Here is a 21955-nt window from a genome sequence, read left to right on the forward strand (position 1 = left end):
TCTTGTAAATTGTCGCTGTGGCCTTTAGCAAACAGTAGCTTAAACTTCTGAACCAATGAAAACATTTCGTACATACCGTCCATCGCAGTATATACTTTTGTATGTATATGTATATGCTGTGTCGTGAAATATAGCAGCAGCCATCTTATATTTTGTGTTAAAGAAAAACATTATTTGAACAAATGTTTCGGCCCATGCTGTGAAATTATTGGACGATACATGTACGCTCGATGAAGCGTATCTTTTTTACGTATAACCTGAACCACTATATTAGCAAAGGTTAGTATAATTAAAAAGTAATTGAATTTTTTAGTTGTAAGCATCAGAGCCTATCAGCGCGCGCTGTGCATTGGAGTGCGGTTTTAGCGTCAAAATAATCCAATGTTTGTTTAATATGTTATAGAAATAGTTTGTGACATTTGTCAGTTGACTCGGAATTTTTAGAAGAATTTAATTATACTTTAAGTCTTGAGAGATCATTTTACATTCGTAGAAAAGTTATGCAATCAGCTGATCGCGTAGATCTCTTTTGTCACTTGTCAAAAATGAATGTCAAAGTAATAAATTTGATACTTGATCAATGTCGAGGACAATTGTTCAAAGATTCTAAAATTTCCCTTAATAATTTTATAAATTGTTTCATGTTTAAGTCCACTTATGTATGTGGATGACTTGAATTTAATGCTATTGTGTCATGCAGGTGGATTGGTACGCAGGATATGAGCAGTTTGTCAAGCGCAATCTGACTCTGCTCCCGAATCAACAGCCAATACATCAGCATCCTGAAAATCCGGTTCAAACTTCTCAATCAGATATAATGACATCAATGTTTGATCAACAAATTAAAAGTGAACCAATGGGATTTTATTCGGTAGCTTCGAGTAGATCTGACGGATCCAATTCAATGGTAAATTTATCAGACGATCGTGAAGATTTATCACAGCAAGACGATCACCTTCAATCACAGCAACAGTCAATACAAGCTCATCAACAACAACAGCAAAACCAACAACAAAATTCCCAAAGTCAACAGGGCAGTCCAAATGTTCAATCTCCACCTTCGCGCCAATCTACCGGCCAACAAACTGTTAAAGAAGGGAATAGATCCAAACCACAACCGTGTAAAGTCTGTGGAAAAGTGCTCTCTTCAGCTTCATCTTATTATGTTCATATGAAACTTCATTCTGGCAATAAGCCTTATCACTGCACAGTTTGTGAAGCAAGCTTTTGTCGAAAACCTTATCTTGAAGTTCATATGAGAACACATACTGGTGAAAGACCGTTTCAATGCGAACTTTGTCTTAAAAGATTTACGCAAAAAAGTAGCCTCAATACTCACAAACGTGTCCATACTGGTGAGAGGCCTTATGCTTGTGACATTTGTCAAAAACGGTTTGCTGTTAAAAGTTATGTTACTGCACATCGTTGGAGTCATGTAGCCGAGAAGCCTCTCGTCTGCGATAGATGTTCGCTTACTTTTACATCCAAAAGTCAGTTTGCAATTCATATTCGTACTCATACCGCTAACACAACATACGAATGTAATATTTGTGGACGTACATTTGTTCGTGACAGCTATTTGATTCGACATCAAAACCGAGTGCATCGTGATTTGAGTCAAAATAATTCGAATCATAATCCAGCGACTCCGCAAAGTAGTGGAGGTGCTACCCCAGGGGCAGGATTTGAAAGTCCCGTTTGTGAATTACGTTACAGTGATGGACCATCTTCATTAGATGGTCTTAGTGGTGGAAAGGGTATTGCCGCAGAAATAGCTAGTTTAGCTAAACAAAATAGTCTTCAGCTTCCTGTACCATTGCTGCATCCGCAGACGACAAACTAGTGTTTAGACGGCAGCGCGTCCGAATCTCTGCCGTTGCAACAACATTCACCACAACATGTGGCTTGCTCCACAGCGGCATCATCACCCATCACCATCAATTCACCTTTAACTCATGATCAAACCACGCCACAAAGTGTCTACCAAACTTCTGTTTCCTCTGGATCATTGGATAGTCCAGAGCCTCACCTGTATCCTCACTATCTATCTTCCACAGAACTTACTGAATCACATCATCCACATTATCAGGGACATCGTAGTATTCCACCACCAGGAATTCATCCTGCACTCTACTTGTACGCTCAGTACTCAAACAATTCTTCTATTTATCCTGAGTATATTCAGCGCTAGTTATCATCGTTATATTAACATTAAACATTTTTCATACCATATAAAGGCTGTGTGATAAAATTTTATTCATGAAAAATGTAATATTAGGAATCATTCTGAAAATAATCAATAAAATAGGGCTTTATGATTAATTTGTAATTAGTTTTTCAGTTTATTAGCAAAAGTTTATATTGAATTAAGTTATTTTCTAATAATTTATCAATTTAAAGCTAATTATGAATATCTTTAAAAATTTTTTTGATTCATAATGATCCTAATTGATCAATTTTGCGATAAATCGTGATGGATAATTTTTTTTACATACGTCAAAAATAACTGACAATGTTAAGAGATTAAAAGAAAGAGGTTTAATGTTAATGTAAATCGATGCTCCAAATCTCCACATGTTTCTAATCAGCACTTTTGCTTTGTCTTTCTTTAAAGTACGTACGGAAATATGTGTATTATGCGATCATCATACATATTTATATTATATTTTTAAAGGAATTTAGTCACTTGAATCTGTGATATAGATAGTAATTATTATCAGCAAGATTTAAATATTGGTTTACTATTTCGATGTCAAAACAAAAGAGTAAAGCAATGTCATGGAGCGGTGTAGTTTATTGGATTCGAAAGCAAAACATTAAAAAATGATGGTCTCGACTTGGTCTCTACTAACAATATTTGTTAGTAGATACCCTTTTACTATAACTGATAAACTGATAAATAGTTATCAACCATTAGAGTAAAAAAAGCAACCACTGTTAATTACTCTGATATTATAAAACAACTAACAACTATTTTTTTTTACTCATAGAATTGTTATCACTATTGTCAACGCAATAATCGATTCTAACTAGTTGCAACGTTTCAAATAGTTCAAAACACAAATGCGCTGTCATAGTACTAGATTTTTTATTACTATCATTATAACTACTATTATTAATACTATTTTGCGTAATTTGATTACTAAATTTAGTATAAAAATATAGCTTTTTATTGTTTAAATTTTTAGACTTCTAAAATTGAATTTCATCTAAGAAATAAAATGATTTATAAAGTTATGTGTGAAAGAATTTAATCGTCATGGTTTTTCAAATGTGTAAGTTGTTTTTTAATTATTTATGTATTTATATAAATATTTCGAAATTTTCATTGAAATATTTCAGTTATTTAGGTTGTAATACAAACAATTCATATTACTAATATTGAATTAAATGAACTTTTTTATTGATCGGCAATAATTGCAATTAAAAAAATTTTTTTTTGTAAACGAGATTTTTTTTTACCGTACTTACGTTTATTTGCACATTCAAATTTATTATTACATCTATAAATATGTAAATATGACGAAATTTATTTGTTTAATGTAGAAGGAATGTTTTATCTCTTTTTATTATAAAGTTATTCTAATCTAATATAAGTTTGTATAATTTATGAAAATTAACTTAAGTCATATATTATACAATCAGTTATATCTAAAAATTATTTAAAAGGAACTCGAAAAACCATGACATATGCGTGAGAATGGATATTTTTTATGATTATTCAATTTTACTAATTTCAGTTATTTGATAAATAGTTGTTTCATCGTTATTAATCCATATTTGTTTTTATGATTGAAAATTTTTATTGATAAGATAGACATATTTTTTTCTGCTTTAGAGCTTTAGATTTTTTTAGGCATTAAAAAATTTCTTAGCAATTTATTTTAAAAATATGCGTGTGTATGCCTGAGGCTTTCAGTTTCATGTGAGATACCAAGTCATCGGGTAAGACTGATTAATGTAGCAGACTGCTGAAAGTACTCTGTCTTTTCGAGTACTTCAAAGAAATAAAAACAAAGAGATCAAAAAGAAATTTTACATGAGATTTAAACAAAAGTTGATAAACGGAAAAAAGAGGGGAAAATTATTAATTAATGTTGGTGGAAAAATAAAAATAGTTAATAAAACGAGTTGTGTGACAGAAATCAACATTTTTTTAAAAATTGGCTAGTCATTGTGCAGCTATATGGAATAATAATACACTACAAAGCTGTGATTAAAGCCTCTGAGTATATACTCGTGTAGCTTCTAAGTAGTTTATAAACGGGTTTAGTGATTAATTAATTACCTCTAGATTTTTTTATTTATTCATAAAAAAAAATTCTCGCTTGCTTTTCAGTGAAAAAAACTTTAGTTGTTTTGATGTTAATGATTTCATTTGAATATTATTATATTTGTTCGCCAACTTTTATGACAACAAAACACACAATATTCAATTATTTGTAAAAATCATTTTCTGTTCAATGTTATTTAAATATTTTAGAAAAAAATGAAATCGAATTTAATTGTTATAATCTATTATGAAAAAAAATGATATAAATATAAAAGTAGGTCCTCCGTTTTTTAAGATCACATCGGACCAATTGAAAATTAAAATAGCTTTAAAGAAAGCTGCTAGTAAACAAAAAAAACATATTATTACAATAATGAGGCATAAGATTTAATAAAACAAAACCATATTAATGTATATTCATTTGTAATCAATAGTTTTATATAGTAAGAATTTCGATTAAGTTGCTAAATATTAATTTATTTATTTTTAATAGTTTTGTGAAGTGTTATTTGTCAGTTATTTAACTATTACAATATCAAACATATTTTTTTCTTAGTAAAAAATATTTTTTCGACTTGAAAAGTCGATATTGTAAATAATCAAAGTAAAAGAAATTTTTAAGTAGGCATAGCAACTAAAAGTCACAGCCGGTAATTTTAAAATAAAGAAAAAAATTTAATTTTTTTAGAAATAAATAAATAGGGAATGCAAAAAAAAAATTTTTACGTAACACAAAAGCGCACTTGTAATAATGAAAATTTTGTCTGAAAAAAGTTGTGTTGTGGTAAATGATGAAAGCCAATTATATTTAATAATTCTTAACAATTACTAAATGTAAAAGACAGAGAATATACGTGATACACAATAAGCAGCTTCTATGTATAACATACTTAAGTGGAATAACAAAAAAAACACTAATGAATAAAAAAATCCAATGATAAATAAATAATACCACATAACAATAAAAAAATTTTCAAATATTTCACAAAGAAGATTACAGAATATCGAGCGAGATAATTTGGTGGAATTAACAATTTACACAATTAAAATAGAAAAAAATTAATTATGTAATGTAATAATGATAATTACAAACCACTAAACAATATCTAAATAATGTCTGCGTCGCTCGACATTGCGCCTGTAACATTTTGCTTCGTTAGCAGAGTACGATGCCATTTATTTTTGTAATACGTTTATGTAGGGATAGTTCTTATTTTTATATAGAGGTTTACCGTGCTACCGTAAGTCTTAGAGGCCTGAGTAGGGTAGATCATTAGAATACCGCGGAGATATGAATTTGATGCGCTTGCACGGGATGCACATGCGTGCAAAGTACTCGCTTCTGCAATTAGCAATATCAGTCTGCAATAAATTTTCATTATCCATATATTGTTTGTTAAGAAATAGTCTTTTATCTAGTCTACTTTATTTTAATTAAAAATGTTAATAAAAAATAATTTTACATTCGATATTATAATTGAATAGTTTTAAAGTAACACAATTAATAACATGAAATAAATTTTAATTTCTACAATTTTTTGCAATAAAAATGAATTATTTGGATGTTGACACAGAACAATTGGATTAATAGTATAAGTGCAAAAACGAGTACTATGAATACGCTTGACTTGAATAAAAACTGAGTGTAAAAAGGAATTTGGTGGGTGCCATTTAATAAAAAAAAAAAGCGTTGCGTGCCATGAAAAAATACCAATTGAATAAAAAAAGAATGATATTAATAATTATCAACTTGCGAGGAACTTATAGGGATTTAAAGTAAATCGATATGATAATGAGTAAAACTGTTGGGAAGAACGGACGTGCTCGTGCTGTGCCGGGTATAGCATTAGAAACAAAAAAGAAATATACATAACTGACTTGTAAACATTATTAATATAAAAAAGAAAAATCATAGTAATAAATCTATATAAATATAAATATATATATAAATATATAAATACAGATATAAATATGAAATATAAATAACAGAAAATAAAGCGGCATGTAAAAGTGAGAGCCGCAGTTATCCACCGAAATAATAAGTAATAAAGAAAAGTAAATAAATAAACTCGACAATGAAACAAAAAAGTAGGTAAAACGTAGATCACGCGATTTAAATGTACGTATTCAGCAGTGAAACTTGAGTACATTTTTGTAATAGAAAATAAAATTTAAAATATTGATAATTAATAATAATATTAATGATAATAATATTAATTAATAATGAATAATTAATTGATAATTTTAAAAAAAAACTCGACGCTTGATATAGCTCTCATCGACATATCCTCTGATTAAACACATCTGTTTACGTACATACAAAATACTTAGCAGGTATATATGTTTGTAGGGTATTTTAAGCGTAAATAATGCCCATTAAACAGAAAAAAAAAACGAAAAATAATTAGATCCCTATTATACATAAAAATAGTACAACTAAGGCAAGTGTGTACTGTACATAGCTGTCATTTACTTCCTAATGTCCATCATTACCAACTATATTATTAAATAATTATACATAAACCCATTGTACTGCAAGACAAGACATTAACCATTGTTGTAATAATTATCAATTATTATGATTATTATTGCTACAAGATAAAACAAATATGAATAATGCTAATGTATACTTTTTGAATTAAAGTAAGATTAGAATTAGAGAAAGTAGACCCTCACTTTCCGCACTGAACAAAAATCAGCATTCAAAAATTACATCTGATTCATCAAAATTGGATTCTACCTCAATTCTACAATAACAAAAAAATATAAATATCACATTTTTCATAAAAAAAAATCTTTAATGATGAAGTTCAGTTGAGATAATAAATAAACTTGTTATTTGAAAACATTAGCGATTCGTTGGTCTGCAACGATCTCAAACTGTGATAATAAAAATGATTATTTATCTGTTTATATAAAAATTTTTGATCTTAAAGATCTTTTTTGTTATTAACAAATATGCAATAGTATCAGAAACTTAATATTATTTGGATAATCGATGAAACATATTTTATGCATTTCTGTGCAAATTGATTTTATTAATGTGATGCAAAAATTTTGTAATTTATTAAGTTATAAATACTCATAAAAGTTTATTTTTAAACTATTGTGAATTATTTTGTAGATTTTATAATAGTTTGATTGAAAAATAATTGAAAGTTATTTATCATCATAGAGCTTGAAATACATATATAGAAAATTTAGCATCACATTGATAAGAAAAAAGTATTTTTTTAGTTTAAATAAATAAATAAAAATTGAATGTAAAAAGCTACTGAATGCTAGTTAGAGTATAAAGAATACTCATAATTTTCAGTATATTATATTCTATTGTGATGTTAGATTAAGCTATGAATTAATAGTTATGTCAGAGGAATGAATTGAGATCGTTGTAGTCAGACTGAACGTTAGTGTGAGGGATCACTTTCATTATTTTTTTTAAGCCTCTGAAAAAAATTTAATTTTTTATAGGGAGGCAATGACAATTTTTGTTAAGATTGATAGAAATAATTCACAAAGCTAATTAATAAAAAAAATTAACTGGACAAAGTCTAAGTGATTTTCGCTAAAATAAAATTTTATGATACTGTAAATTGTGATCAATCATCAAGCTACAATGTAGCTTGTTTGTAATGTCATAAACAAACAAAAAGAATTGTGTATTAAAGTAGATATCCATCGAAAAATTTCTATTTTTATCCTTAGATTTTAAAATTTATTAAAAATACAAAAATTCATTTATTATTCCATTTCTACATCGACGACTGCATCTTCAACTACAATCTGTTCTGCTGCTACTGTTGGCTGTATCAACGGAAGTGGATCAGGCGATTTTGTGTAAATATTACTCGCTGAATGTTCTTTTAAATATTCACCGCCTTTTTCCTCATACTCCTTTCGACTCACCAAATATTCTGGTAGATTACCACTCAGTCCAAAATCACGAGCACCATACCAACTATCTAAGCTAGCATTTTTAGCAATACTAATTCGAAAGTTTGATTTAAACGGTCTAATCTCTTGAAGTTCACGATGTAAACGTTCAAGCAATCCGGGGAATTTCGCTGGGCTACCCGTTAGAAACACATTATTCACAAGTCGAGATTGTAATTCAGGTGAATAAAGTTTTAATACGAATTCTATCGTTTCAGCAATGCCTGCTTCTACTGATCCAATCATGGAAGGTTGAAAAAGTATTTCTGGAGCACGCAATCGTTCTAATCCCACATGTAACTGATGCGTTTCACCTGGTATTACAGGAGTATGGGAGCCTGGACCATCAAACTCTGGATCATGTTGGCGCAATACTTCTTCAAGCTCTAAAAGCCGTTCTTGTTCTATCTCTGAGTCTGAATCTCCGCCCTCCTATTGAGATTAAATGAATTTTTAAGATACTTTTAACATTCATATTGTATTATTAATCATCTCGTTTCAAAAAAGGAGCTTACCCTATTAATAACTTTGTAGACATCCCAGTCTTCATCCCTAATACCAAAATCATCATCCCTTTTCTCTTTTTTTGCTAATTGGCTAATAATTCGCATCCTTTCTTGTGCTGCTACTGTTCTACGCTTAGCCATATCCTGTCTACGTTGTCGTTTGGCTGATCTTTTGTCCAAAATTTCTTGTCTGCATTAATATAATAAATGGCTTTAGTTCCTAGTTCATTATAAGTTTTAAATTATCAATTAAGACATAAAAATATTCAACCTTTTTTTCCGGATTCCAGCAATCCACTCATCAAAATCTGCTTGGTCTTTAGGTTGTAAAGTAGTTTTAATCTTTGATTTCGTTTCCTCTATTCCTACATTATCCTCTTGAGAATTAGCAGCAACAATTTTTTGTCTAGTTTTCTCTACTTTTGTCTGCAAATTATTTATCATCTTCGTTAATTCAGTCTCATTAGATAGACTAAAGGATTTAAGTGCCCGTTGAAATTCTTCGGGCTCTCCTTCATCTATTAAATCTCGAACTGCAAGAAGCTGATTAAGTTGCTCTTCATCTTCTGCCAACTATCAAGTAAATAAGTTTATTATTATCAGCCAATAAAAGTTAATTGTTCAAGTTGTGTCACAAAACATACTCGCTCCTCTCGTTTTCTGGCATTAATTTCCATTAAGCGACGTGCCAGTTCACGTTTCCTTTCTTTTTGCTGTTCTAATGTTAAACCCGGAGTGGTTGTTGGTGCTATATAAGGCAGTTGGATTCGCAATACATTGGCATCGTAATGATCTGGATCAGTCCATTTTTTTATTTCGTCTTGATAATCAAGAGCTATCGTGGAATGCTCATGAATTAATTCCTGGATTTATTATTATTTAAGTAAATTGAAAATCATGAAAATGAATAATAAAAACAATTTAACTTACTTCAGCTCTGCTAGGAGTGATTGCATTTACATGAACGGGATATTTTAATTGTAAAAGTCTGTGCATGTACGAAGTTATATGGTATCCACCAATATTTATTCTCCTAGAATTTGCAGCATCAGCTCTTCCATCAAGTATAGGAATTATATGTGTTGTGTGATATCCAATACTAATGATAAGTCCATCAGGTGGACAATTGTTATGCTGATAAGAAAAAAGGCAATCCACTCCGTAAGCTATTGATGGAACATTGTAGCATTCAAACAGAAGTTCTGCCATGACTGAAAAGTAATTCCAAACAATAGTAATTTTATATATTTAATCAACAATAGATAAATAAAAAGTACTTACGATTTCTTGAATAATTAGGATTCAAAAATGCTTCTGTAATAATGATTGGATGATTTACTGAACCTTCTGTATCAATTCCCATGTGAGTAAATGTATAATCAAATATTTGTTCTTGAGCTTCGAAATGTGTTACAACATTACGATCGAATTGTGTCTTTAACTGGAATCTTACAGATTCAATATTTGTGATATCATTTCCAACTTGAACTTCACCATCTTTTTTACCTCTTTCTTTCCTTGGTTTAGCAATAAGATTTTTGAAGATCAATTGAGGTTCTTTCTCAGTTGCCCAACCAACTCTACAATTATACGATCCTATAAAATGATAAATTATTCATATATAAAACAAATCACATCAGAGGTAAGAGTTTTGGAGCTGAATGTAAACATTCAGACTAAACATCAAATGTTACCATTATCTATAACCAGTGGAGTTGATTCTTTTTTTATTCTTTCAGAATAAACATGAATAATATCTGGCACTGTTTTTTCATCTTTTAATTCCACAATATCCATTTTTAACTAATAACTGTTGAAAATGATTGGAGTTGACTTGGGATATGTTTACATGGTTTATACTACTGAAAATAAAGGTTAGGTTTTATCGACAGCTAGTAAACTAGATTTACTTAAAAGAGTTAGAACTCTTCTTTATTGACATTTATTTAAATTTCAATCCACTCTAATTTAAAAACTTTTCATGCAGAAATGCTCTTTATATGGCTTGCTCGTTATGAGGCACTTTCAGTGATTGGCTTTTTGAGAGCGAACTTCACTCATATTTCCATCCAAATTCTTTCTACCTAATATTTTGTAATCATATTTTCTCCTTTTAATTCCATAAAAATTTACTCAGCTCTTTTTTAGCTGAAAAGGTAGGAACGTTTGGGTCAATTATAAAAAATATTTTTGTTTACATTTTTAATAAAAAAATTTGCAATTTATAAGAATAAAATAATTTTATAAATATTTGACATATTTATTATATTATTCATTAACTGAGATATAATTTTTTTTTTTAAGTAATCATTTAAAATAATATTTCATGATTTATAGCAGATAAATTTATTAAAAATTCAAGGCTTTAGTATATTTTACTGATAATGAATAAAAAATGAGCACTAATTGACGCACATACATTTTTTCTAATTATATATTGCCAGTTGTAAGTGCAGATATGGAGGAAAAATAATACAATGACCACATTTGTCAGATAAATGTGGAAATTCCTAAAGTCTACAGTGAACAATTGACCTGTGCAATTCACGTGCATGTAATTTATTTACTCAAGCATGACATGGAGTATATAAAAGGTGGATTGAACGGGTTGGAAGTTTAGAAAGTTTAAGTATTTTGTGTATATCCTTATGTAAATATAATTTTTTCGAGCACAATGAATATGCATAAAATAATTTTGTTAACTGCGGTGTGTATATCACTAATAAACTTTATTCAAGGAGGGTAAGTGGAATTTCAAACAAAATAAATGAAATATTCATCAACGTCCATAGCAGTTTCATTTAATGTTCAGGTCATACAAAACAAATAATTTAATTTACACAGAAAATTTTTGAAATAAAACTTTTTTACAGAGATAACACAGAAATATCAATTGTTCCAATACTTGGTCCATTTGATCTTGCTGAAGGCCCACATTGGGATGAAAATAGTAATATTTTATATTTTGTGGATATTCATCAGCAAAAATTGTACTCTTGGGATTCTGAGACAAATGAACTCACTTACACATTCATAAGTAAGTATTACACTCACAGAAACAGCTACATATACATTCTATTGTACAAGAAGAGTTATTTTGTATCAGAGTATGGTCCAGTGAGTGTTGCAGTTCCAATTGATGGCAAAGAAAATAGCTATGTAGTAGGGAGTGGTACCAATCTTGTTGAAATATATTGGAATCGACATTTTAATGATACTGATCCTGATGTGGAAATTATTCGAACAGTTGACTCGACACGTCTATATAACAGATTCAATGATGGAAAAGTAGATCCCAAAGGGCGGTTTTGGGCTGGTACAATGGCAGAACATGGAAATGAGTACCCACCTAACCAAGCTTCTCTTTATAAATTTGATTCTGATGCCAAACGTAGTACAATGATCAGTCCAGTAAGCATCAGCAATGGTCTTGTATGGAATCATGCTAATGACACATTTTATTACATTGATTCTCCTCAAAAAAAAGTTTTTGTCTTTGATTATGACAATGAGAGTGGTAATATTAGTAAGTCATGATACAGTATTGGTTTTATTAAGTTTATATTTTGTTGAAGAATATTAAGTAATTTAAAATTACATTATAATTGTCATTTAAGGTAATCAGCGAACTTTGTTTGATTTTGTAAAGTATAATATTACTGGAGTTCCTGATGGAATGACAATCGATAGTACAGGAAATCTCTGGGTAGCAGACAACTTGGGTAATGGAAAGGTAAGAATGGTAGAATCAGTAAAGACTGAAAATTAAAAAATCAATCAGGTTCGTTAAAGATATAACTTTTTATAGGTGCTGCAAATAGATCCTTCTTCTGGAGAGTTGTTACGAATAGTTGATATGCCAGTGACTCACGTTTCAAGTTTAGCTTTTGGTGGTCCGAATAAAGACATTCTATACGTAACAAGTGCAAGAGAAGGTTTAGAAGATGAAATAAAAAATCAACCTTATGCAGGTTTTGTATTTGCTATTTATGGTCTAGGAGTGACTGGATCTCCAATGTTATCTTACAAACTGGAAGATGACATTGTTTTTAATAAGTAAATAATATAATGATGTATTTAACTGATGTGATGAATGTACTTTTTGTTTCATAATTAATTTAAGTTAACATGATCATCATGTTTCATGGGAACAATGGCATTTGAATGAACATGAAATAGAATTGAAGGGATGTAAAATGTAGACAAAAGACCCAGAGAAAGAATTGAACTTGAAGAATAATATCTTGTGTAAGTCCTTGTATACTTAGCAAGTAGAACACTACACGTTAAGGTAAAGTCCAAAGGTTCGCTAGTCTAGTTGAGGAAGTTTCATGAATAGCTTGGGTGTAATATTAGAGGTACTTTAAAGGGTAAAGTTACACCAATAACAGAACTGCAGGCGCTCGAAGCTTGATAGAATATGCAAATTGTCTGTCTAATGACTGTGTGAGCGTCCTTTCCATACTGGATCGTAATATTTCCTGGCTTTTGCATCAGATGTCCGGACACTCTCCATCATATAGTTACAGAGAATTCAATCCTTGATTATATTTAATCCTTTATTGAACTTGAAGTTTTTGGAAGCTGTAAATATGAATAAAAAAGCATTATTTATTTTCAGTTTTACTGGAAGAAAAATCTAAGAAAAGTTTAATGAAAAAAATATTTTCCAATAATTGAAATATTGAAAAAAAAAGGTTTTATTAAATTTATTTTATAAAATGGTAATATATCTTGGAAAATTGATAGAACCAATAGTTTAGAAAGCTCTTAACATTGCTGAAAACTTGAGCCATATTTTCAAATTCAACAAACTACAATGGTCCTTCGATAATTGTCTGATATGTTCAAAGAAGAAACTTAAACCTCGTAAATTGGTAAAGCAACGTTCCCACTAGTGCCCTGAGGACTAGCTTGTTCTAGTAAACTTTTATACTGCACGCTTGGTGCATGTCCAAGTGTTTTGTGAGAACTCAACAGATTCCATTGGAATTAAACCATTTATTTATTTATGAATGAGAACTCGAGTTCGAGGATGTAGAGACAGAAAGGACATTGAAAAGGACGAGGACCAAGTTGATCGAGTGTTGAATAAATACTTTACAAGACATGTAATTTTTTGTTTTTTTCCGCAATGTTTTATCAATACTATTAGAAGTTTATTGGGAACGTCGGGAAGAAAAAGGGCTTTTACATATGAAAATAAAGTTCTCATTGTATATCGTAAAAGAACTTTACTCGTTTGACAGCTTTTTCCCATGAAATAAAATAAGTCTGAGGCGGCTTAGACTGTTCCTTGTTTTCACTTCTTACTTTGATCTTATTGATTACAAAACTTTACTCTATTGAATATAAAATCTAGTCATAAAGTTATATTTACTGTTTCTGAAAAGAAATATGAAGACATAAGATAGACACATAAATTATTTTAATTTCTTTAGAAAAATCTTAAAAGCTTGACCTAGTAATATTACAATGTATAATAATATTTTTCCAAAGGATGCAGCTTTTTCAGAACTTCTTCATCTCATTTTCCAAGCACATAATGAAACTTTATTTGAAATTTAATATGATGCCTGCTATTGTTTTTATGATTTAAAAGATGACTTCATGAAATATTTCTTCTTCCTTATACAAAAACTTCATATTGTCTTGATGCTTTATATTATTATCAGTGAATTATCTGGAAATATCAAGAAGAGATCATTATCAACATTACCAGTGAAAACTACTTGACCAATATTTAATCATTTCACAAATAAGAATAACTTTAGACAGCTTGATGGAGGTCGTGATTATAGAATTTCAAAGTTTTATAAGAATCATTACAATTTTTTGTTGAAGTTTAGAGACTTTCCATAGATGTTCTAGTTCTTGAAGAGTATTGCTATTTCATTAAAACTATTTTATGGTTTGTTAAAAAATTGTTCTCGAAAGTTTGACACAAATATTTTCAATAATTTCATACAAGTAACAGAGCTGAAATTGAATCATAATCAATAAACATTAATTATTAAAGTTATAAGTCTAGTTCTGTAATCATCAAAATTTTAACATTAATATTCAAGAGCTCGAATTTCATCGGTTGTCTCTTTTCGGGTATTTAATTGGAATAATTGGTGAATACAATTTTAGGATTACGTATGGAGCATAAAATGAAGCTAACTATTCCGGATATACATAACCTGAGCTGTACCACTAATTTTTCTTCCCTAACATTTCCACCCCATTTATCCGATATCGCCATGATATTTTTATCCTAGTGAAAAATCTATTAGCGAAATAACTAGTGCTGTACAGTGCGCTGGTATATATCTAGTTGGTTCATATTTTTTTATCACCACTAGCAGTATGGTATCAAAGACATCCATTCACATTTACTGAATTACTTTGTGTGCAAGCATAGGGAAAATAACTTACCCGGTAAAATATGAAATAAGATGAAACTTTTTTTAATTAAAGAAAAAAATTAAAAACTATTATAACGTTTAAATGAATTTATTGATGATGAAGACCCTACCAGTTATATCGTTTATTTTTCTTTTCATTAAAGAATAATTACAAATTTAATTAATATTGATTTTTGCTAATGGTTCAGGTTCATTAATGTTTCAAAAAAGATATAAATGTTTTATGACTTCGTTGGAGTAGAGTAAAGTTGGAGAAATAATTGGTGAATTGATACTTTCTGTGATGTTAATTTTAAATAATAATATAAATTATTAACAAAAACGGCAAACTATATTGATTTTATTTAGTTAGAAGATCTATAAAAAGAGAAGTAAACAAAGAAGTCTTGATCAAAGAATGAACGTAATGTAATTTTTAACAAGTAAGATACAAAGGAACAAGGGCTTTGGTGTTCTTGAAAGAGAATAAAACTAGTGCGGAAGTAGAAGTGGTTGTAAAGTGAGAAAGCGAGGAAAGAACGGAGAGGCGGAGATGGTGTCTCAGAGCAACAACTTGAGATGTAAATCAATGGGTGATAAGCACAGTCGTCCTGTGGGACTGGGAGCAGAAAGGTCGGCATTTTGTTTGCTCAAGCAGAAGAAGGTAAAAAGAAGAAATGAGGGTCGCGATAGACTGAGGTAATTTACCAACGCAACGAATGACAAAACGAGTATCACAGAAAGGTGGGGTCTATCTGGAATTATTTATTCACCAAGTTGCCTAAAATTTTTCCTGTCAAACTGAAGGCCAAAATAAGGAAAACGCAGTCTTCGTACCGCCTCTCGGAGAACGCCTCTTATTTTTCAATTCTTGCTTTGGTGGAGCTTTATTTATTTATTCGATACTCGGATCAATTATTCATACGTCTATATGCGAGTAGGTTTTTACTCAGTATGAAGAAAAAGATGAGTCCTAAGAAATCATGCATACTTTATGTGAAATATTTTCGACTTGAAATTCCTCAGAATAATCAATGAGAGAAAGTTGACTTGCCAATCATTTTTACTGTTAAATAACATAGGTTTTAAAAATAATTAAATCCATATTTATTTCTTAATAGAATGAGTCAAGGAGGAATGTTTATTGTATCATTTATTCGAACAATTGAGAAAAAATGTTGCAAGTTTGTTTAATCAGTAACTAGAGAATTTTAAATGAGAATGATAAGGAACAAAAGAGCAGGAATAAAAATCAGGATTTTAGTCGTGGTCAGAGTGAATGAAATGCGAAACATCGAGGCTGACATGCAATTAGTGGCGACGACTGCAAATCGTCGTGAACGCCAGTCCTACGATTTACCACCACGTCGATTCTTTTTTTTCCTGTTTTTTCTACCCTTTTCGACTTCTGTATCTCACTTTGCTTCTTTTTTATTACTACTTTTTCACCTTCGTTATTTGGTCTTTTGTTTTTAATGACGTGAGTACGTGAGATCCAAAAAGTAATATTTCACTTTTTTGCAGTTTTATTTTCATTGTTAGAAATTTAATTGATTTAGCTTTTCATAATGAGTTAATGATAACTCTATATAACTATATAAATCTATATTTAATACAATAATAAATCGTTTATATTTGAATAATACAGACGGAAACTCTAATTAATATGACAAAGAACAATGAAATAGGATAGCAATAATCAGAATAAGAGACTAAGAAACTTATACTCTAATCTGAAAATTACAATCCTCCGGCTTCGTGCTTCTCTCTTTGTTTCTTCTAGAGCTATAAGGAGTATTCTAATCATATAAATTACTTAAAACTACTAACAAAAGTCCTTAAATATTTCTCCAAGGCTTTCTCTTAGATTTATTAAATGTATTTCAAGCCTCAATGTAACTTCTTTATTAAAAATTATACCATCTTTTCTTTACTAAAAAAAATTACTGCATTCTTTTTATTTTCATTAAATGAAATTAATTAAATAATTATTCATATTTATTTAATACTTCAAACCAGAAATTATTTTTATTTGTAACGATACCTGATATCTTTGATTTTTTCCAGAACATTTAAATTAGTTTATTTTATAAAAATGTTTTCAATTTTTTTTGAGCTTATTATTTATTCTGATTTATTTGCCAACTAAAAGAGGGTCGAAAGTTTGAGAGAACATTTTTTATAATCGATCTGACAAAAAAATAATGGGCAGTATTTTCTTTACAACTATTTATCGTTTGATTTTGCAAAATAAACTTGAGAGTAATGAGTACTCAGTAAATTTATGTTTAACATTTTTTGAATAAAAAATACTCGTCCCTATCAATATTCTATAATTTTTCTTCTTTTATTTTCTCAGTCCTTTCTTTCTGCTTTCTCTAGAGTTTTTGCACATTTTTACGCCTGAGGAGTTCTAATTACCATGAAGACAGAACTTTTTCTCGCAGTTCATGGGCAAGTTGGAGAAAACTTATTTCAGTTGTCAGTTTTGCTTCAATGCTATGAAAATATCTTATTTAAAGGCAAAAATGTGAAAGATAGGAATTTTATATGAGTGCCAAGATTTAATGACTAGATTTCAAATACTTTCAAATGTTTTTTATTTCTAAGGTGTGTAGAAAAAAAAAAATTAAAAAAAACATACGATGAAAGACTGTAGAATAAAATAAAAATAATAATAATAAAATGGATTCGTGAAAATGTCTAATGATTTTCTTTACGACTACTATTCTTTCGTAGATTTCAAGGAATGTGCACTTAGATCAACGGTACGAAACGCAAGAGCATGAGAGCGAGAGAGGAGAAGAAGAGTGCCTGCCACTTCCATACCTTCTATTTCCCACGGTAATTAAATCAATCCTCGTGGTGTAGAATGAACGAGAGCTATTCTAGACTCTTTCTGTTGATGAGAAATACTTGTGCAGTCGCGCAAAGTACAGAGATTGCATGTCAACTATTTTTTTTTTATTTTCAACTCTCGAACATTCCTTCAGACACACAGTTTTTAGAGTATCAATTATTCTCCAATGAATATTGATAAAGTGCGAAATAGAAGTGCCACTCTAATGAATATTGACATCGAAGATGCCTTTAAAAGTCATCTTTTTTTATAAAATAAATTTTCATAGCCATTTTCCTGCTTCAACTTTTCAAAAGGTGTTTTAACAAGTTATTGGAGTTCTGTAATTTTAATATAAAAAAAAACAAGACGAAAAGTAATCTTAAAATGTATGTAACGAGAGATTTTTTACATTGATTTTCGATGAAATACGATCTTTATTGACAGCATGTAATGTCCATCACTCAAAAAACTGTTTGCAAATATTGTATTCATACCTTTTAGGGCACTCTCTGCTTTCAAATGATCTTTTATTCATTTATTTTTTTGATAAATATTGACAGAATATGTGCTACACATGTTGACACATTGAATATGGATCATACAAACGTTACAATATAAGTTATTTTTACGAAAAAAAAAATTGAAATTCGGTTCAACTCAATAGATTAAAATAATATGGGGATGATGTTGAAGTCGATTGATGGTATTTTTATTAAACTATAACGCTCGTTTATTTATATCCAGTCGTTTGTGAAGCACTGAAATTTTAATGCATATACGCATTGACATATTTTTTTATATCGTGATGTTTTGTACTTTTGATAGTGATACAGGCTGTTTGATTTTTTAATATCGGTAATAAGTTACATAAGAGTATTTTTACCAATATTTATGTCTTTATCAAATTTTGTTATAAAAATAAATATGTTCATGAACATGAATAAAAAATTATAATATGCTTTTTTATTAAAAAATATTAAATTCTACGAACTTACGAATTTTCGTCGATATTGATGGAATATTTAATAACAATTCTGAAGCATTACATCAATAATTACTAAATAGCCGTAGTCTATTATTTCTTTCAGGCTTGTTTTTACCTCTTTACAAGAACCATATTAAGTGAGGCATCAGCATAAAGTAATAATAACACTTATCAGAAAATAAATTTAAACCTGGAGGCGAAAATAATGTCACTCATTTAGTAATTATGATTTAAATTTTAACGAATATTTTGATTAAAACAAGTATTCTTGAAAAAATAAATCTTTCGTGTCCTTAGTAAGAAAACGTTTATTTCACAGGCATGATGAAAAACGATTAAGTTTAAGATGTGCATATTATTAAAAAATTAAATGATCCACGTGAATTAATTAACAAGAGTAAAATTTTATTATTCTTAGTTGAACTTTAGTTTACGGAGCGTAGATTTTTAACAAGAGATTCATTTTTATTTCTATTCTTTGGCTACTCTTTTTGGTCTTTCTGAATTTTCACGTACTCATATCTCCATCGATATTAGTATCAGGCAGCCGGGTGTGATGCAGCTGATGCAGATTCAGCTTTAAGATATTCATGAGTCGATCGTAAAAGATGCAGTCCAATTTTCGCGTTGACTTGGTTTTTATGGTGATCGAAAGTTATGTCACTTTTTTTCTTCATTTTTTTTTGTTTTACTTTTAACCACTTTTTTCTAAACTTGTAAACACTGAAGCGATATTGTCCCACATTGTAAATGTCCGCCTAACTTTAAACGTTTTCAAGTTTTTATAGACTTGCAAAGTGAATTAAAATTTTATTAACATAGCAAATGATGTGCTCGAGTTAAAAGAGAAAGTTCAAAGAGTGATTTAATTAAAAATTTTTACCAACTATTGTTTCGTATAAAATTACTCAAGTTTATTATTATTTAAATTTTGAAGTCTTCCTTAATATTTACAATAATTTAATTATTCATTTATTTAAATAGATTTCAAATTGAACTTTCAATTTTTCTAAATAAATATATTTTTTATTTAGTCTTAGACTGACACAATGAATATTGAATTAGCTTTTATTAGATTGTCAGAGCTAATTTTGTTAGAAAAGTTATTATTATTATTATTAATAATATCAAAAGTTCCAGTTCGGTTAGCTAACGTTTGAAGAAAGAACGAATAGTATTCATAGGGTACAGTTGTATCAAAAGAGCTATATCTATTCTAGACATCTGTATTTTATGTCGAGCTTTATTCTGGAGTAGTTGATATTTGCATTGTGCTGTGCACTACATAATTCTATCTAGCCATTGATACACTCACCTACTTTCCATTCAAACGACTCTCGATTTGACTTAAGGACCAAGACGTGAGATATTTTTTACATTTATATTTTTGCTACAATTTTTATCTCCATTAATTACTATTTTTTCCCTAACAAGTCTTATTCAATAAATTTGCAATTTTTTTCATCAGAAAAGTATCTGAAGTTTATTTTCGATTGGTTATTTACTGGCTAGAGTTTATTGAAAATAAAGATTTATAGGATTTCTTAAAAGTTTCTTCCATGCTTGAATTAATATTTACTAAACGTATAAAAATGTTTTTTTTTTCATCCATCTTTATAAAATAAGAAATAAATTCCATCAAAAATATTATTGTAGCAAAGTCAGTAGTTATTAGATTTATATGTTGAAAACAACTTTAAATTCGAACTGAAGGAGTTGTCGAATTAGTACGCTCTGAGAGGTAAAACTTGAGCCAACTCTTTCATTTCGTACTCCTTATTTAGTAATTATCACGTTGATCGTAATTATCAAACTATTTTAACTAGTTTCAAATTCAGTAGACAGACTTTAGCTTTCGTGTCATCCTAGCAGCTTCTTGCAATGTCTTTCCTCCTTTAAAATGTGCAGGCATGACTTCCTGACTCATCTAATTTCTTCTTCCTTCTTCTAGGTACGATCTTTCGAGTGAGTGTCGTACGCTGCAAATGTTCATAATAATTTCCAAGATTCTTAAATGTTATAATTTGATATAAATATATTTTACTTGCATGTTTCTGCAAATTTATGGATCCAAATTGTTTGAGTGAAAAACTCCGTCGCTAAAATTTTATCACTTTCGAAAAATTTCTATTGAAATTTCTAGTATTTATCTCATGAAAAATGTACAAGTTAATTTCCACAGAATCTAAATAATGAATTAAATGGAATGTAAAAGAAAAATTCTGTGGTCATTCAGCTCAATGAAATTACATATTTACTTTGGTTGGTAATTATTGCTGGAGTTTGAATCACACTATTTGATATTTTTTTATCATTTACATGATTGAAATTTTTGACGTAATGAATAACAACTCAGTAATTGACCAGCTCTTTTTTTTTTGAAACATACATCAAAAAATTTACAGATAAATTTTTTAAAAAAATGTTAAGATAGTTTTTATTTATTTATTCAGGTATTGAAAGTATTGCATTATTTTTTGCTAACATTAGAAAATTGACAGATGTATTTTTTCTATTTTTAAAAGGATAAAATTTTTGTTGAGTCAAGATAGTTGTGCATATTGAACAGGTATTGGAGATAAAAACAGTAAGTTTACGATAGTTGGTAACATATTCGGAATTGAAAGCCTTCAAAATTGGAACAACTGGAAATTATTGGGGTCCAAATAAGTGATACTGAAGATGCTCTTGATACGAATGGCAGTGTTAACATAACCCGAAGTTCAAGAAAGTCGATGAAGACTATCACTTTTCCACATGTTTTACACTATAAAGAATGGTGTTGGATAACATTTAATCTTACATTTCTATTTCTCAACCTCTCCTTGGAATGAAAAGTATCTGGAGAGTTATAGAAAAGTAGCTAGTCGATAAGGAAAGGTATAAATAATTTTGTTGAAAACAAGATAGGAAAATTCCCAAGAGATATTCTTTGTCACTTGTTTTATTTTGGAAATAGAATTTTAGTTGTGAGAATTCTCATGAGTCCTATTTGGTGAAGCAAATAGTGACTCTGTTCTTGTATCT

General features: G+C 29.3%; 3 protein-coding genes across 5 annotated transcripts; 2 read left to right on the forward strand and 1 right to left on the reverse strand.

The window, feature by feature from the left end:
- Positions 1-103: 103 nt before the first annotated feature.
- LOC118074114 (zinc finger protein 350-like) lies at positions 104-2021 on the forward strand. Of its 2 annotated transcripts, XM_035095044.1 has the most exons (2): positions 104-279; positions 701-2021. In XM_035095044.1, the coding sequence occupies exon 2, from the start codon at positions 818-820 to the stop codon at positions 1841-1843; it is 1026 nt and encodes a 341-aa protein (XP_034950935.1). In that variant the 5' UTR covers positions 104-279; positions 701-817; the 3' UTR covers positions 1844-2021. The 2 variants fall into 2 exon arrangements, with proteins under 2 accessions (XP_034950935.1, XP_034950933.1); XM_035095042.1 differs by lacking the exon at positions 104-279 and having other exon boundaries at positions 695-2021.
- Positions 2022-7959: 5938 nt separating this feature from the next.
- Positions 7960-10564, reverse strand: Arp5 (Actin-related protein 5). Its single transcript, XM_035093703.1, has 7 exons — positions 10407-10564; positions 9994-10308; positions 9643-9923; positions 9357-9575; positions 8984-9285; positions 8722-8902; positions 7960-8638 (listed from the first exon to the last, which is right to left on the reverse strand). Exons 1-7 carry the CDS (start codon positions 10507-10509, stop codon positions 8015-8017), a joined length of 2025 nt encoding a protein of 674 aa, XP_034949594.1. The 5' UTR covers positions 10510-10564; the 3' UTR covers positions 7960-8014.
- A 681-nt stretch (positions 10565-11245) lies between these two features.
- On the forward strand, positions 11246-12952 carry LOC118074121 (regucalcin-like). Of its 2 annotated transcripts, none has more exons than XM_035095053.1 (5): positions 11246-11454; positions 11586-11749; positions 11831-12238; positions 12330-12445; positions 12521-12952. In XM_035095053.1, exons 1-5 carry the CDS (start codon positions 11387-11389, stop codon positions 12770-12772), a joined length of 1008 nt encoding a protein of 335 aa, XP_034950944.1. In that variant the 5' UTR covers positions 11246-11386; the 3' UTR covers positions 12773-12952. The 2 variants fall into 2 exon arrangements, with proteins under 2 accessions (XP_034950944.1, XP_034950943.1); XM_035095052.1 differs by having other exon boundaries at positions 11249-11454; positions 11819-12238.
- The last annotated feature ends 9003 nt before the right edge of the window (positions 12953-21955 follow it).

Source organism: Chelonus insularis, unplaced genomic scaffold (assembly GCF_013357705.1).
Source record: "Chelonus insularis isolate UGA/USDA-ARS -01 unplaced genomic scaffold, ASM1335770v1 contig_131_pilon, whole genome shotgun sequence".
Classification (NCBI taxonomy): domain Eukaryota; kingdom Metazoa; phylum Arthropoda; class Insecta; order Hymenoptera; family Braconidae; genus Chelonus; species Chelonus insularis.

Bases quoted from the DNA above. Each gene is read 5' to 3' on its own strand.
- LOC118074114 (XM_035095042.1), top strand. From the start codon at position 695: ATGCAGGTGGATTGGTACGCAGGATATGAGCAGTTTGTCAAGCGCAAT.
- Arp5 (XM_035093703.1), bottom strand. From the start codon at position 10,509: ATGGATATTGTGGAATTAAAAGATGAAAAAACAGTGCCAGATATTATT. The intron at 9,576-9,642 runs GTAAGTTAAATT...TAATAAATCCAG, and splicing joins TCACTCCTAGCAGAGCTGAA to GAATTAATTCATGAGCATTC. The intron at 9,286-9,356 runs GTATGTTTTGTG...TTTACTTGATAG, and splicing joins CCAGAAAACGAGAGGAGCGA to TTGGCAGAAGATGAAGAGCA.
- LOC118074121 (XM_035095052.1), top strand. From the start codon at position 11,387: ATGAATATGCATAAAATAATTTTGTTAACTGCGGTGTGTATATCACTA. The intron at 11,750-11,818 runs GTAAGTATTACA...ATTTTGTATCAG, and splicing joins ACTCACTTACACATTCATAA to AGTATGGTCCAGTGAGTGTT. The intron at 12,239-12,329 runs GTAAGTCATGAT...TTGTCATTTAAG, and splicing joins CAATGAGAGTGGTAATATTA to GTAATCAGCGAACTTTGTTT.